This window comes from Xiphophorus maculatus, chromosome 9 (assembly GCF_002775205.1).
Source record: "Xiphophorus maculatus strain JP 163 A chromosome 9, X_maculatus-5.0-male, whole genome shotgun sequence".
NCBI lineage: Eukaryota > Metazoa > Chordata > Actinopteri > Cyprinodontiformes > Poeciliidae > Xiphophorus > Xiphophorus maculatus.
The window spans coordinates 22,730,053-22,743,668 of record NC_036451.1 but is presented as its reverse complement, the minus strand read 5'-3'; the positions used below and the strand labels follow the sequence as shown (position 1 = coordinate 22,743,668).

At 42.8% G+C, this 13,616-nt stretch overlaps 2 protein-coding genes across 2 annotated transcripts in view; one reads left to right on the top strand and one right to left on the bottom strand.

Moving 5' to 3' along the window:
* Positions 1-363: 363 nt before the first annotated feature.
* On the bottom strand, positions 364-3,917 carry chst14 (carbohydrate sulfotransferase 14). The gene is made up of 2 exons (XM_005813264.2): positions 3,323-3,917; positions 364-2,246 (listed from the first exon to the last, which is right to left on the bottom strand). The coding sequence occupies exons 1-2, from the start codon at positions 3,614-3,616 to the stop codon at positions 1,419-1,421; spliced, it is 1,122 nt and encodes a 373-aa protein (XP_005813321.1). The 5' UTR covers positions 3,617-3,917; the 3' UTR covers positions 364-1,418.
* A 1,237-nt stretch (positions 3,918-5,154) lies between these two features.
* kiaa1211 (KIAA1211 ortholog) overlaps positions 5,155-13,616 on the top strand; it is a 22,980-nt gene continuing 14,518 nt past the window's right edge. The window contains exon 1 of the mRNA XM_023339208.1: positions 5,155-5,368. The gene's annotated coding sequence lies outside the window, so the exon portion shown is untranslated. The remainder of the gene's footprint in view (positions 5,369-13,616) is intronic.

Sequence of the window (13,616 nt, the reverse complement as noted above, 5' to 3'; positions counted from 1 at the left end):
TCGTGGATACAAGCGGCCGAAATGGGTTTCCTCCGTAGGGTGGCTGGGCTCTCCCTTAGAGATAGGGTGAGAAGCTCAGTCATCCGGGAGGGACTCAGAGTAGAGCCGCTGCTCCTTCACATCGAGAGGAGCCAGTTGAGGCTCGAGCATCTGGTCAGGATGCCTCCTGGACGCCTCCCTGGTGAGGTGTACCGGGCACGTCCCACCGGGAGGAGGCCCCGGGGAAGACCCAGGACACGCTGGAGGGACTATGTCTCTGGCTGGCCTGGGAACGCCTCGGGATTCCCCCGGAGGAGCTAGAAGAAGTGGCTGGGGAGAGGGAAGTCTGGGCCTCCCTTCTGAAGCTGCTACCCCCACGACCCGACCCCGGATAAGCGGAAGAAGATGGATGGATGGATGGATGGATGGATGGATGGATGGATGGATGGATGGATGGTAGGTAAACAGTTTAATGCTTCGTGCAAAGTAAGAGGGGAGGGACATTGCCATCCAAGATTAGAACATTAGATTGACTTAAAAGTGTAAAAGTTATGTAATTTAGTTTTTGGCAGAGGGTTTGTAACACAACATGCACCAAAATGAATTTTAGAACAGAATTAGGTGCAGAAAAAATATCTGAACTTTTAGGGTTTTTTCTAATCTACGCATGTTCACAGTTGTACAAAATGCATCCCATAAAATTTGGTAAAATGTCTCTTAGCAAGCTGCACCTTGGCGACAGGGTAGATACAGCCATCAAGTTGGTTCTGGTATACTGCTGGTCCTCTTATCAGAAATGGTAGAATGATTTTGAAGGGTACTGGTACATTGCACAAATTAGATGGATTACTGATGAAAGGTGAACTACCTTCAAACTTCACCTCAATTCAACAAATAGTTTGAAACTAAGACATAAGTGGATTTTCTCACAGTACAATAATCCAACCTCAGACCTACTGACAGTTTTCAGACAATGTTAATGTCAGATTGATGCCAGAAAACCACTTTTAACACTCCATGTTAGAAGAATGGTCAAATATCCAGCCAGATATTTCACCACAGCTGGTTGATTTTATATATTACGTTTGTTTGATCTTTCTTTGAAGTTGAATGTTGCTTCATCATTCCAACCTGACAATAATAACAGTTCAAACTACTGGTCATTAAAATAACTAAATTACTAAGATTCATGCCTGTAATGAACTTTAGCTGAAACTGTGTTTTAGTCTATTGTGACCTATTTACTGTAACAGTTCAAGTTTCAGTGACCTTTTTCTCGTCTGTTCATTTTTGAAGCTATAGTGGTTGGTGTGACATCAGAAGTACATGTTTAATATCTCTCAAAATAGTCTTTTTTTCCCTTAGGAATAAAAATAATACAAAATGAATTTCTATATATATATATATAAACATTTAAAAACCAGGAAACGGAACATCTATTAATGCCGGCAGTGCTCAGAGGTTGTGTTTGGCAGGGGGTAAGCAAACAGAGAGAAGTCTAAAATGTACTTCGGCAGGAGTTCCCTGAGTAGCTTCTGCGGCAAAGTGCACAAGTAATAGTGTAACGTTTGTGTGGTGACGGGCTTGTACCACGTTTGCCTCTCCGGGAAGTTGACAAACGGCGGCGCGCCGATGCGCTGGAGCACGTACGCCGAGTCCCTTCCAAGGTGCTCATAGGAGCCTATGAAGTTATAAGAAACGGCGCAGGGCTGGCACAAGTTGTAAATGGGCATCCAGTGCTCGTTCATGCGCTCCACGTCCTCGTCCAACAAGTAGCGGACAAACTCTCCGAAGGTCACGTCGTCTCCCGTCACGGACGCCTCCTTGGCACGGCCCTTCCTGTAGCGCTGCACGATCTCCGCTCCGTACTTTTTCTGGTAGGATTCGATCTCTCCGAACTTGTTCCTGTAGGCGGAGAGCAGCCGCTCCATGGGCTCCCGCACGAACATGAACTTGAAGTAGTGCTTGAGGCGGTAGCGGATTTCCTCCGGCTTCAGGGAGGATAGAAACAGCAAGTCGCTGCGGTGATCCATCTTGATGCTGACGTCCACGCTCTCCAAGGCTCCGCTCAGGACCTTCAGGACTCTCTTCCAGTTGGAGCAGGCCACTTTGGGGACGTAGCAGTAGAGGAAGCGGTACTCGTCGTTCACCAGGATGTGCTGCAGCACCGTCTTCCTCTGCAGGGGGCTCAGGGACCAGACGCTGTGGGGCATGTTCTTCTGGCTGCACATGGTCCTGATGGTGCGGTTGCGGATCTCCTGGAGGATCTAAATGCGAAGGAATAACCCCGGTGAAACAAATGTAAATGTCGAGCCACTACTCGTTCCCGTCGAACTTTTTCTGATTCATGCAACGTCAAATGTACGTCTATTTGGGTTTTTGGGTAATTGTGAAAGTCAAGTGGATATACTGTTTTCAAAAAAAAAAATTTAACATCTGAAAACTGTGCTATGCATCTATATTTAGCCAGTCTGTCAGAACTTTGTATATTTAAAAAAAAACACACCCTTTGCTCAAGTTACAGCTGCAGATCTGTCTTTTGATCTGCAAAGATCAAAAGACAGAAACTTTTGTGCATTCTTTGCTAAACAGCTTGAGCTCAGTCAGACTGGTTTTCAAGTCTTGCCACAAATTCCCAGTTGGATTCATGTCTAGACTGTGACTGGGCCGTGCCAACACATGAATATGTTTGGACATAAATCATTCCTCTGTAGCTCTAGTTGCACGTCTGAGATGAACATCTAACCCCAGTCTCAAATCATTTGCTGCCTGGTAAGATTTTCTCTCAGGATTACCTTGTGTTCAGCTCTTTCCATCTTCTTCAAGCTGATGTCCTAGCTGGAGAAAAGCCTCCCCACCACCATGTTTCACTAAAGGGATGAGGGTCTTAAGGGTTTTCTGTCAGTGGTTTGCATACAGGCGTAAAGAAAACAATCAGAGCATATCTCTGCTGCTCCCTTTACACGGCTTGTGGCAAACTTATGACATTGTTTAAACTGTGACTTTTGCAAGCCATCTTTGCATTAAAAATAGATGTTTAAAGTCCACGATCAATAGTTTTGCTGTTGACTGTTTTTTTAACCTGTTTCCTGAGAGGAGATGAATACAGAGCTGGACCGACTGGATACAAATGAATAGTGCCCTTTTTAGAGTGTATTATAAATTTGAGGTACAACATTTAATTTCCCTTTTTGGATGGCATTTCTGAATTTGAAATATGTGGACATGTTTAAGGGGTATATGGGAACTTAATTACTTAGCGACATAAAAAGCAGTTTAAAGCACAATTTAACTGTTTGTAATCAAGACTGGGGAGGGGGTGGGGGTAAAACGGCTGCAGTACCTGGGAGTCCACGTCCGCGCCATCTGCACCGCGTTTTCGGGTCTCGCCGACGAGCTCCGGCCGCCTTGCGCTGCCCCGGGGAGAAGGTGTCTCCACGCTGTTCAGCATTCCCTTCTCTATCATGAGCAGCAGGCCTCCGGAGGCTACGATCACCAGGAAGGTTAGCACCGAGGGCAGCACGGCGGAGCTGCGGCGGACGGAGCCCGGGCTCCCCGCGCTCCTGAAGTTCACAACGGAGCCGCTCCGCACGCCGTCGCTCCTTCTCTTCCCGTGGTCCTGCCTGCGTGGAAGCATCGTGACCGCGTCCTGCTCGTCTTCTCCGGTGTCCGCCAGCTTTTTTTTTTTTTTTTTTTTTTTGGTCTTTTTTTACTTTTAAATGCTGGAGGTTCTGTGTGGAAGTTTCCACTCGGTATCTACCACGTACCCATAATAAGGCTCGAAGTTAAGTTTCCAAGCGCGCGTCGCCCAAAATCCTGTGCGGACTATCACAATAAAATCCCGGAACAGTTTTCACATCAACGGTGGAGAACCCACTCTAAAATATACACCTCACTGGGTGGGAGTGCGTCACATCTCGGTCCTCTCTGCCAGTTTTCTCTCGTAGTTTACTTTTAACGTAAACTACGTAAAAGTAGTTTAACGTAGTTTGAATAATTTCAAAATAAAACCCCGCAAAATGATTGCTAAACTTAAAGCCAAACCACATTAATAATGCACAAGCAGAACATGTCAGTGTGTGAATGAAACACGTGTTTACTGTCAGGAATGTTTTTATTATTATTATTTGAGCGGCGAGTCAACGGCAGACCACCGTAAACACCGCACGACTCCTCCTCAGAAATGTCCCGCTGGGGTTCTGGGAAATGTAGTTTTAAGTTTTACCCTTCGACTCGGTTCCTGTCGCAACCCCATAGGACGTATAGGCAAGAAACATGTCATTTGTATTTTAGTCATTCATTTTTAACCACGGCCCTCTGTTGAACTCCTGTGTGTGTTAACATTTCGGAGGAATGCTGCCGATGTTTCGTTCATAATGAGCCAAACTTGCTCTTTACATCCAAATCCAGATTCAGCTTCACTGCGATAAAAAAAGTTATGTAAAATTACTCTGGTTTTCTAACGGTAACGACATAAATCTATCTAAGTAGTTTTCTTTCAGTATTCATATTGCCTAAAATAATTTCATTGTAACTTAATGACTTCGGGTGTTTTTTTGTTTTTGTTTTTGTTTTTGTTTTTTCCAGCCAGACACATTTATCCTGGGTCAAATTCTTGAGAATCAGGATGTCGGCCTCCAGCCAGCTGAAACCAATAATCCCCTGATTGCCACTCGGCTTCATTTACGCCAACTTCTACACACGTGAATAACTCATTTTCACTTAGCATGAAAATGTGTTTTCTGGAACAACTAAAACGGACAGATTTTTTACTGAAAACTGAAAATCTTGTATTATTTCCTTCCACTGCTTTTTGCGGCGTATTAAAGCACGCTGATGTTTTGGAGCGTGACACAAAATTGTGAAATGTTTAATTGGGATAAATCTGCTCTTTTTTTTCTTCTTTTTTTTTGAGATCCAAAATAATTTGAACACTAAAGACAACATTTGCACCATGAAATATTTTTGGACATATTTCCAAGATGAGGTCCTCCTCTCAACCACACAGAAGCTTTCAGAGTTAATTATATTTTTTCTATCGGATTGTGGCTTCATTCGCCAACTCGTTTTTTTTTTTTTTTTTTTTTTTAATGACTCCGAGGAATCACGCGCCTTCGCCGTATACCGCGCTCGCATCGTGACGCTCGGCGCCGCGCCGCGCTCCGCTCCGCCGCCACCGCTCGCCGCGCTCCGCTCTCGCTGCCACGCCCTCCCTTTCTCCATCTCCGTCTGGCACGCGGGCAGCTGTGCGGGGAGCGTCTCTCGGTGCGTGCGTCTTGCCTGTCGTGCACCCGCAGCATCAGCAACACAAAAGGGCTCGGAGCTGTCGGGGGGCCCAGGGTTTACCTCAGCGCCGATCGGAGGGGAAGAACCGCGTTCTCAAACAAAGGTGCTGGGATTTTCCTCTCTTCTTCCATATTGTTTGTGTTTGTCCTGACTGGGTTTTTTTTACCCCCCTCATTTGCACGACGCTGGTGACCTTGTCACCACAGCCCACTTCTCATTTACAACTGACCCGCACTGATCTTCTGCTTCATCCCTCCCACAGATGTGTGTGTGTGTGTGTGTGTGCGCGCGCGTGTACATGTGCTGTAAATGGGATGACATTTGCAATTTGTTGTGATTTGAAATGCGCAAACGCGTTTTGCATCAGGCCAAATTTGCATTCACGTTACCTCCTATTAAAACCAAAGCGACGCTGATCATGTGGAGGCTTTTCGAAACCCGTTCGTGACAATATGCACTAAAAAAAAAAAGAAAAAGAAAAACAGATGCCAGATTCTTTGTTCTTCCTGCGCCTTTTTGGATGGCAATTTATAGACCGTCATCCCTGTTCGGCAGCATCCGCTAATTTGCCATTAACCGTTCAGCTGCGTATTGATTGGTGCCTTCAGGGTTGATGGAGTCTTTTGTAGAAGCAATGGCAGTCTCTCTTTTTTCTTTGAACGTATGATGCTCCGTAGCAGCATCTGAAACGTCAGGTTGTCAGCGCGAAGCCATACACAGGCCGTATGGTGCGGGGCCTAAACGTTTTGGACAAAAAGAAAGAAATTATAGATTCGCTCTTCCACGGGTCATTTAAAGCATTTTAAATCAATGCTGGTATTTCTGGCCCAGTCAGTAGAGTTTGTTGCTGAGACACACAGAGGCAGGGAGAATGGATGGCAGTTTGCCAGGGATGAATTCACGGGGCTGCTGGTGTTGTGCTCGTCAGGGCGATGGCGGTGAGCAAACTGGTCTGTGTCGTTTCCTGTCTTGAGGGATTTTTGATTTGTTCCATGATTCTGACACGTAGACCCAGACTGCACCGCATGCAGTCTAGGTACACCACAGCACCACAGGGGCGCTCTTTAAGATGCAGCGTGGTTTATGGGTGGGCTGTGAATGGAAGGACTTCACCAGGTGATTGAACACCATCAACCAGTTTGAGCCAGTCTGATGGTTTGGAGAATCTGCCATACCTAGGAGAGACATGGAGTCTGAACTCTCGTCCTTCTGTCTGCTGGACTGAGTCAAACGCCCACATTTGAGACTGACAAAGCAGTGTAAGCCAATCGCTTCACCGCTCGATTGTTTTAGCTTGTCGGTGAATGCTAAACAATACACATATATTTTTGATTAATATTGATATAAAAATGCCAAGATATTTCCGAAAATATCTTACAGCTGTCCTCCTGCTCATAAGTCCTCCCTGATACTTCACTCTCCATCATGCCATTATTTTATCCTCATCTCATTCATGCAAACTGGAAGATTGTCAGTGCAGGACAAGCATTTTTAGCTAGTACAGAAAGCAATAAAACTTTTCTTTGTTTAGATATTTTGACAACACAAAATAATAAAACAAAAGTGAAAATATAGTCAGGTTGCTATTGTAGTGCATTTTTAAAAAATAAAAAAAAGACCAGAGAGACAAAGATTTCCTGTTATTGACTTTTTCTTCTTTTATTTTGAATAAAATATTGTGAAAATTTAAAATTTACCCCCCAAATTTATGGCAATTGCATCAGCACTGCATGACACAATGTAAGGAATCATCACATTCAATACGTCCACTCCTGGCGGTTCCACTCCTCCACCTGTGTCCTCCTTCAAACATGCATGTGTCCAGGTAACAGACTGCATGCCGAAACATTCCTTCATCTAATACGCAAAAAAGATATTTGGTTTGCAGGCCACTACTGGGCTATTCGGTCAAAGATTATTTGCCCCGACGTCCTTCGCTCAAACAAAGCTGCTTAGTGTCTACCAGGCAGTTTCTCTGAAGACGTCTTCATGTTTTCAGTTTGTTTACTGCAGCTAATAATACCTTGAGAAGCATCGTCCCTGGTGTAGGATGCCTTGCCAGATTATTCACACTCTACGTTTCTGCTATATCCACAACTCTGAATGTGTTTTGTTGGGTTTTTATTTGATAGACGAAACACAATTCGGAGCATAAGTGTGAAGTATTGGGAAAAGGGATTTGTCAGTTTTTGTTTTTTTATTTTTATTTTTTACTACTAAGGATCTAAACATCGTCACATTTATTTGTGTTTGTCCACAGTTCTGCTGATACCCTTAAATAAAGTCCCGTAGGAGCGATTGCCATCAGAAGTCGCGCGATTAATAGATTCCACCTTATTTTTGAGTTCATCTCCAAATATTCACAGCCAACAACTGTTCAAAACCGGTAATAAAAAAATCCTATTTTTAGGTAAAGCGAGAACATTAGCCATGGACAAGAAGGAAAAAAAAAAATATACGAATAGTTTCATTTGCTGTTTGTCGTAAACCACATAGTAAATTATGTGGACGAAGGTGCTCTGGTCAGATGGTTGCACTTTTTTTCTCCACATACAAAGGAGGAAAACTAATACTTCACATCGCCGCCGTGAAACATGGTGGACAGTTACGCTGGTCAGAGTTGATGGGGAAGATGGAGGTAGACAAACACAGAAACATTCTGGAAGGCAACGTTTTAGACACTGCGAAAGACCGGAGCTACTAAAGAACGGCCTAGTATTTGATCTATTTCAGATCAAACCCTCCCACAGAATTCTAGTCCTACCTTTAAGAAATGCAGGCTGAAGAAATTTCATTTAAAATGACGACAGATTGTTAGAGCCATGCCAAGAAAAAAATGTAATCACAAAAATAAAGTCGTGAAATTACAAGAATGAATTCATAATATTATGACAATAAAGTTGACATAGGAGAATGAAATTGTTAAAGTGTAAGAATAAACTTGTATATGTCTAAGGTCGTAATGTTATGAGAGTAGTCGTCCAAGAAAAAAGTTTTAAAAAATACGAGAATAAAGTCATAAGAGTCCTAATTTCTTTTTAAGTCATATTTTGAGAATAAAGTGGCGCGAGAATAAAACCATAATAGTTGGAGAATGACTTGGGGATCTACGATATATCGGCACTAGAATCGGTATTGGCGGATATTAGTAATTTCTTAGCATATCGGGCCGATATGAACAAGCAATATTTATTTTCATCTTGTTGCTTTCGGTTTCCGGTTGTTTAGTTTTTTTGTTTCCCAACAGTGTTGAAACGGTAGCGCGATATATATATAATATCGGTAAATACCGGTTATCAGCCAGAACAGCAGTATTAATATCGGACGTTGATATTGGCCCAAAATTTTATATTGGTGCAACCCCAGAATAAAGTTGTAACAATGAAACTAAAGTAATATTATTTCGACTGTATTCTTATAATTTTATGACTCCTCGTAATTTTATGACTTCATTCCCATAATATTGTTTTATTTTCTTAGCATGGTCTGTCGTATAAAATGCTTAGTTAAACTCTGAGTGGTTGCTTCACCGCATGTCAAGTCTAGCTGCCACACCGTCACTTGGCTTAACTGAGTGTGTGTGTGTGTGTGTGTGTGTGTGCGCGTGTGTGTGTGTGTGTGTGTGTTCGTCCCTGGCTTTTTATTCACTTAACCACCGGTCGTTAAGAGCCTCCGTCGGCTGTGCGTGTGTGAAAACCTGCGACTGACTGGTGTGGGAGCATGTTTGCGCTGCTCCGCTTGGTGTTTCTATTCCAGCCCATTGTCAGTCAGAGAACCGTCTGTCTTTGAAGTGCTGTGCAGCTCTAATATAGGCAGCAGTCAGGGCGGTAAAGCTCCATCATTACCATATCCCTGTGAGGCTACAGTGTGATCCTGCCAAAACTGGAGAATGGGGCGAGCGAGGGGAGTAGCCGTCCTTACAGCCCTTCTGATTAAACGTAGCTCTGTACTTGTCCTGAGGATTTCGTTTAGCTGTACGCTGCTGAGGCATGAAGTTGTTGTTTTGCTTTTGGAACGTTTTTCTTTTACTGCCAGGCTGCGCTCGTTGGCCGCAGCTAGAGGGCAGGCTCTGAAAGCCGGAGCATGGCAGACTTTTAATATACTAGACATTTGTGGCCATAATGCCCGTCAAGCAGCTGTGGCTTTTTGTGTTCAAAACCATTCTAATCACACGTGCATATTGCTGTGGAGCCACAATGCAAGGCTTTGTGCTCATCATTCAGTAGACGTGATGAATGCCACTCTGTTCTCCTGTAAAGGCCTTCTGACGGGGAGGGAGGAAAACAAAGTGTCACTTTGTGCCTCCTCAGCACAGCGACACTAACAAACACTGGAAGACGCGTCTCTCTCTCTCTCTCTCTCTCTCCTCAGTCAGCTCTGCCCCGTCCTCAGCAGACACACCTCCTCCCCCTGAGACTGCACATGTGCTTCTCTCTGATGCACATGTGCACCCCTGAGACCCTTCGCTCATGTGAGTCGATGTAACTCAAACTGTGCACTCAAATCCATATAGAGAGGAAAATATTCAGAGGCATTTACAGGGCTGTTCTAAAATATGCACACCCACACACACACACAGAGAGAGAAGCACGCAGACAAGCGAGTTCCTGCTGCATCCGACACCTGACTCCAGGTAATGGCCTAGATCCACAGTGACAGCAGGCAGGTGGAACGGCCACACATTCTCACAGATCCCCTCAAACACAGCAGATCGGTAAGAAGGAGCTCCTCTTTAGATCTCAGTGAACTCTGTTAGTTTAGCTAAATTGCGGGTTAAATTAAGCAGCAAGAAAAAAAGAGGAAAACTAATATTAGCAGCTACTTTTCCACACGTTTGTTTATTTAAGTTAAATTATTCTGAACTACTTTTTTTGTTCCGTTTGCACCGAGCGAATGTCAAAAGTGTCAGTTTTTTCTGTGCCCCGTGGATGTTTTTTTTTTGTGTTTTTTTTGTCGTCATGCTTAGATATTGTCACTTCGCTGTCAGCTGCAGTGGAAAATATAACAATGGTCATGTGATACAGGTTGCATTTGACACCCAAATCCATTGTTTTCTCTTAATTCACCATATTGGGTCTGTACAGATGATCAATACTGCATCTTCGGTTATAGTTTTGTGTCCGGCTTGTTGGATCTGAATGTCTTTTGTCCAGAATGTTTTGCTTGGTTTGGTAGCTGGAGAGGCTGATAGGGCAGCTAACTTTCACCTGGCGGGCCAGAAAAAAATAGATCTTACTGACTGTGATCATTTCATTGCTATTGATATTAATCTAACAGCCCCATAATCACTTTTGGAGTTACTAATATTGTGTGCACAGATAGAGTGACCATGCAAAATTATTCATACTCTAACCTTTTTCATGCTGTCTGTTGTTAATACCACAAACCGAGGAGTATTTTATTTGGATTTGATGTAATAGACGTAGTGCATAAACGGTGGCATGAAAATTATACTTGCGTAAAAATAAAATTCTAAGAAAGTGTCATTTACATTTGTTTTCTGCGTTTGCTGTTAAATCCCTAAACAAAATCCTGTGCCATCTATTCCAAAATTCCATAACAATCAAATAATCTGTGTGTAATTTAATTTCAGCGCATATGTACATGTGAATAAACAACTTCATGTGACCTGAGAGCACAGCAAACCGGTCAGAACGATGGTTGTGGAGAAGTTTAAAGCCTGGTTGGGATTCTGAAAAATATTTCCCAAACATCTCACTTCTGCACCGCTTTGTGTTGGTCTTTCACGTAAATCCGTCAAAGTTTTGAGATTGTAATGGGATCAAATGCAATGTGGGAACATTTAGGGGGATTTAGAGAGCAAGTGTGTGCTTTTTTGGGGGGGGGATGTTTTCTCTCAGAAAAGACCTTTACATAGTTCACATAAGAAATGACAAAGACCTGAAGAATTAAACCGTACTGCTGACGAATCAAAACATGACGCCTTAAAATCTATTTATGAAACATAAGTAAAGGAAGGGAGACGACGAAGAGAGAAGAGATCCGTTTTCTTGACTTCACTATTCATTTTGTTGGTGGACTGCACTGAGTTGAGGTTTACATAAAATCAGAAATTAAAAAAAGAGGCAATCTTGGTTAGTTTGTATCGATTAGATGTGACTTTTAAATATGGATTAACACTTTTGCATTCAAGGAGGATTGCTAATGTACAAAAGAAATGGATGTATTGATGTGGAATTCCCTAAACATGAATGAATTTGCAAAAACAAAAATTATTATAATTTATTTTCAATTGCAGGGATGATTACAGCCTGTAAATCATCTTGCTTTGAAATGTTCTTCTTAAAGTTGGTCCTAGCACCAGTTTTAGTTCCATCACTGTTGGCTCTCTCTCTCTCTCTCTCTTTTTTTTTGTAGTAAAATTGTTGTCCTTGCACACTCACCTGTGCAGAAGGTGCCATACTGGGACACATTTCTGTCTGTACATGTCAACCAGACCTAAAGGAACAAACAGAAAACTGAAATGCAAAAACAAAGATGTTAAAAAAAAATAAGAAAACTGCCTATTTTTTTTCCCAACCATCAACAAAAGGGAGAATTCAAAGAACTTAATTTCTGCCCTAGGATTTTGGATCTTCAGTAGCAGCTTGTCTGCAACCATTATTGCAAGGAACTCACAGTTTCTGTTTTGTTACGGACCGAGCAGATGGCGATTAATCACAGCAGAGCACTGAGGTTTATTTTCCACATTTCGACTTATCCAGCACTTAGCTAAATGTCAAGTGCGTTTACATGGAGCCTCGTTTTCGCTGTGCAGCCGCTGGCAACTGAACTGCATTGTAAGCACCCGGAGCTGGGTTTATGCACGGCGTTGAGTCGCCACAAACCCAGCTGCTGGTTGGGTCCAGCTGTTTGTGGTGACAAACATTTGCTGTGTGCGTCGGTTTAAGCGTTGCGTCTGTCCGCTCTGGGCCTAGTTGCTGTGAAGACACTCGTCAGAGAACAGCGAAGAGCGAGATAAAAACATAGAACGAGGTCCTGAAGTGACTCTAGATCCTGAATGGGATCGTTAAGATATTTTTCTTTTCGCAGATTAAGTTTATTGGAACCACCACCTCAACATGTAACCACCAATGTAGGACAGTTATTGGTTCTGCTCATCCAAAATAGTTCCTTAGTTGTTCCTAGTTAATAATTTATGTATTACTTTTTAAAGATGTATCCATTAAATGTATCAATCCTTGTTTCCCTTTAGTATAAATATATTCTGTGTTTTAGTTTCCTTCTGCTAGGCTGGATGAGGATCTTCTGCCTATGCACAGTAAGAAAGCTGATATGGCAGCTTAGAGGAAGTTAAAGCAAAAATCTCATTAGAGATCTGCAGCAAAGATTGGTATCTTTTAGTCAACAGGTCTCCATGACGATTATTGGATGCTATCTAAATGCTATTCATTAGCTTCAGATGGATGTTAGGAAGTAACCCTTTCTGTCCTATTGTCACGATTCTAAACTTGTAATTTAAGATGTGAAACTCACACCTTGTGATTTGGATGGATATATGGAAAGGCTCCACCAAATATGGAGAAGAGCATGTGTTGCTAGGGCCCGGTTTCTCTACCAAAAGCCTTGAGAACTTTGTTAGATTGGATGGCATTGTGAACCTTTTCAAATATTGGGACCCGATTTTAGTCTTTTGTCAGAAAACTCAAAATAGGTTATTAGTGCGTCTTTCCAAAAGATTATGAGCCAAACACAAGTATAAAATTTCAAAGACTTTAGACTTGTTGACTGAAGTATAAGTCCTTTATAAGTCCCACGAGGTGAGCAAAAGAGAAGAACCCATAGCTCTGGATGCAGAAGAAATGTTTCCTCTCTCTGAATAGGGCAAGTACTGTCCTGTTGGCAAGAATATACAGACAATTATTTTTTATTACAAGGGTGAGTGTGAACCAGGCTTTCTTGTCCAACATCAGCGTCTGATCTCACAAATGTAGGAAGGAGGACTAGGGCCACTGAAAAAGAAATAATTCTGATTGTAATCTCAGAATTCAGACTTTTTTCTCAGACCAGTCTGATCAGAAATCTGAGGGGAAATGAAGTCAGAATTCAGACAAAAATAAATGAATCCCTGGAAGAATAGTACAAAAACGTCCACAAACACACTCTGTAACCAGATGAGTGATTACTTTTGGCAGTATAGTCTTTATCAGGGAACATTGTGGGCATCTGTTTGGAAGAGCTTCTTCTCCTTCATCATCCTCCCCCCGCCTTTCATGCCGTTTTCATGTTCCTCACCTCTACTGCACATTCCTACAACTCAAACTTGCTGTTCTGCCTCCGTTTCTTTCTTTATTCCCTCGTTTTTCTTCCCCCTCACCCCGAGGCCTCGG

Coding starts and splice junctions, on each gene's coding strand:
- chst14 (XM_005813264.2), bottom strand. CDS start 3,616: ATGCTTCCACGCAGGCAGGACCACGGGAAGAGAAGGAGCGACGGCGTG. Junction 2,247..3,322: donor GCGCGGACGTGGACTCCCAG/GTACTGCAGCCG, acceptor CTTCGCATTTAG/ATCCTCCAGGAGATCCGCAA.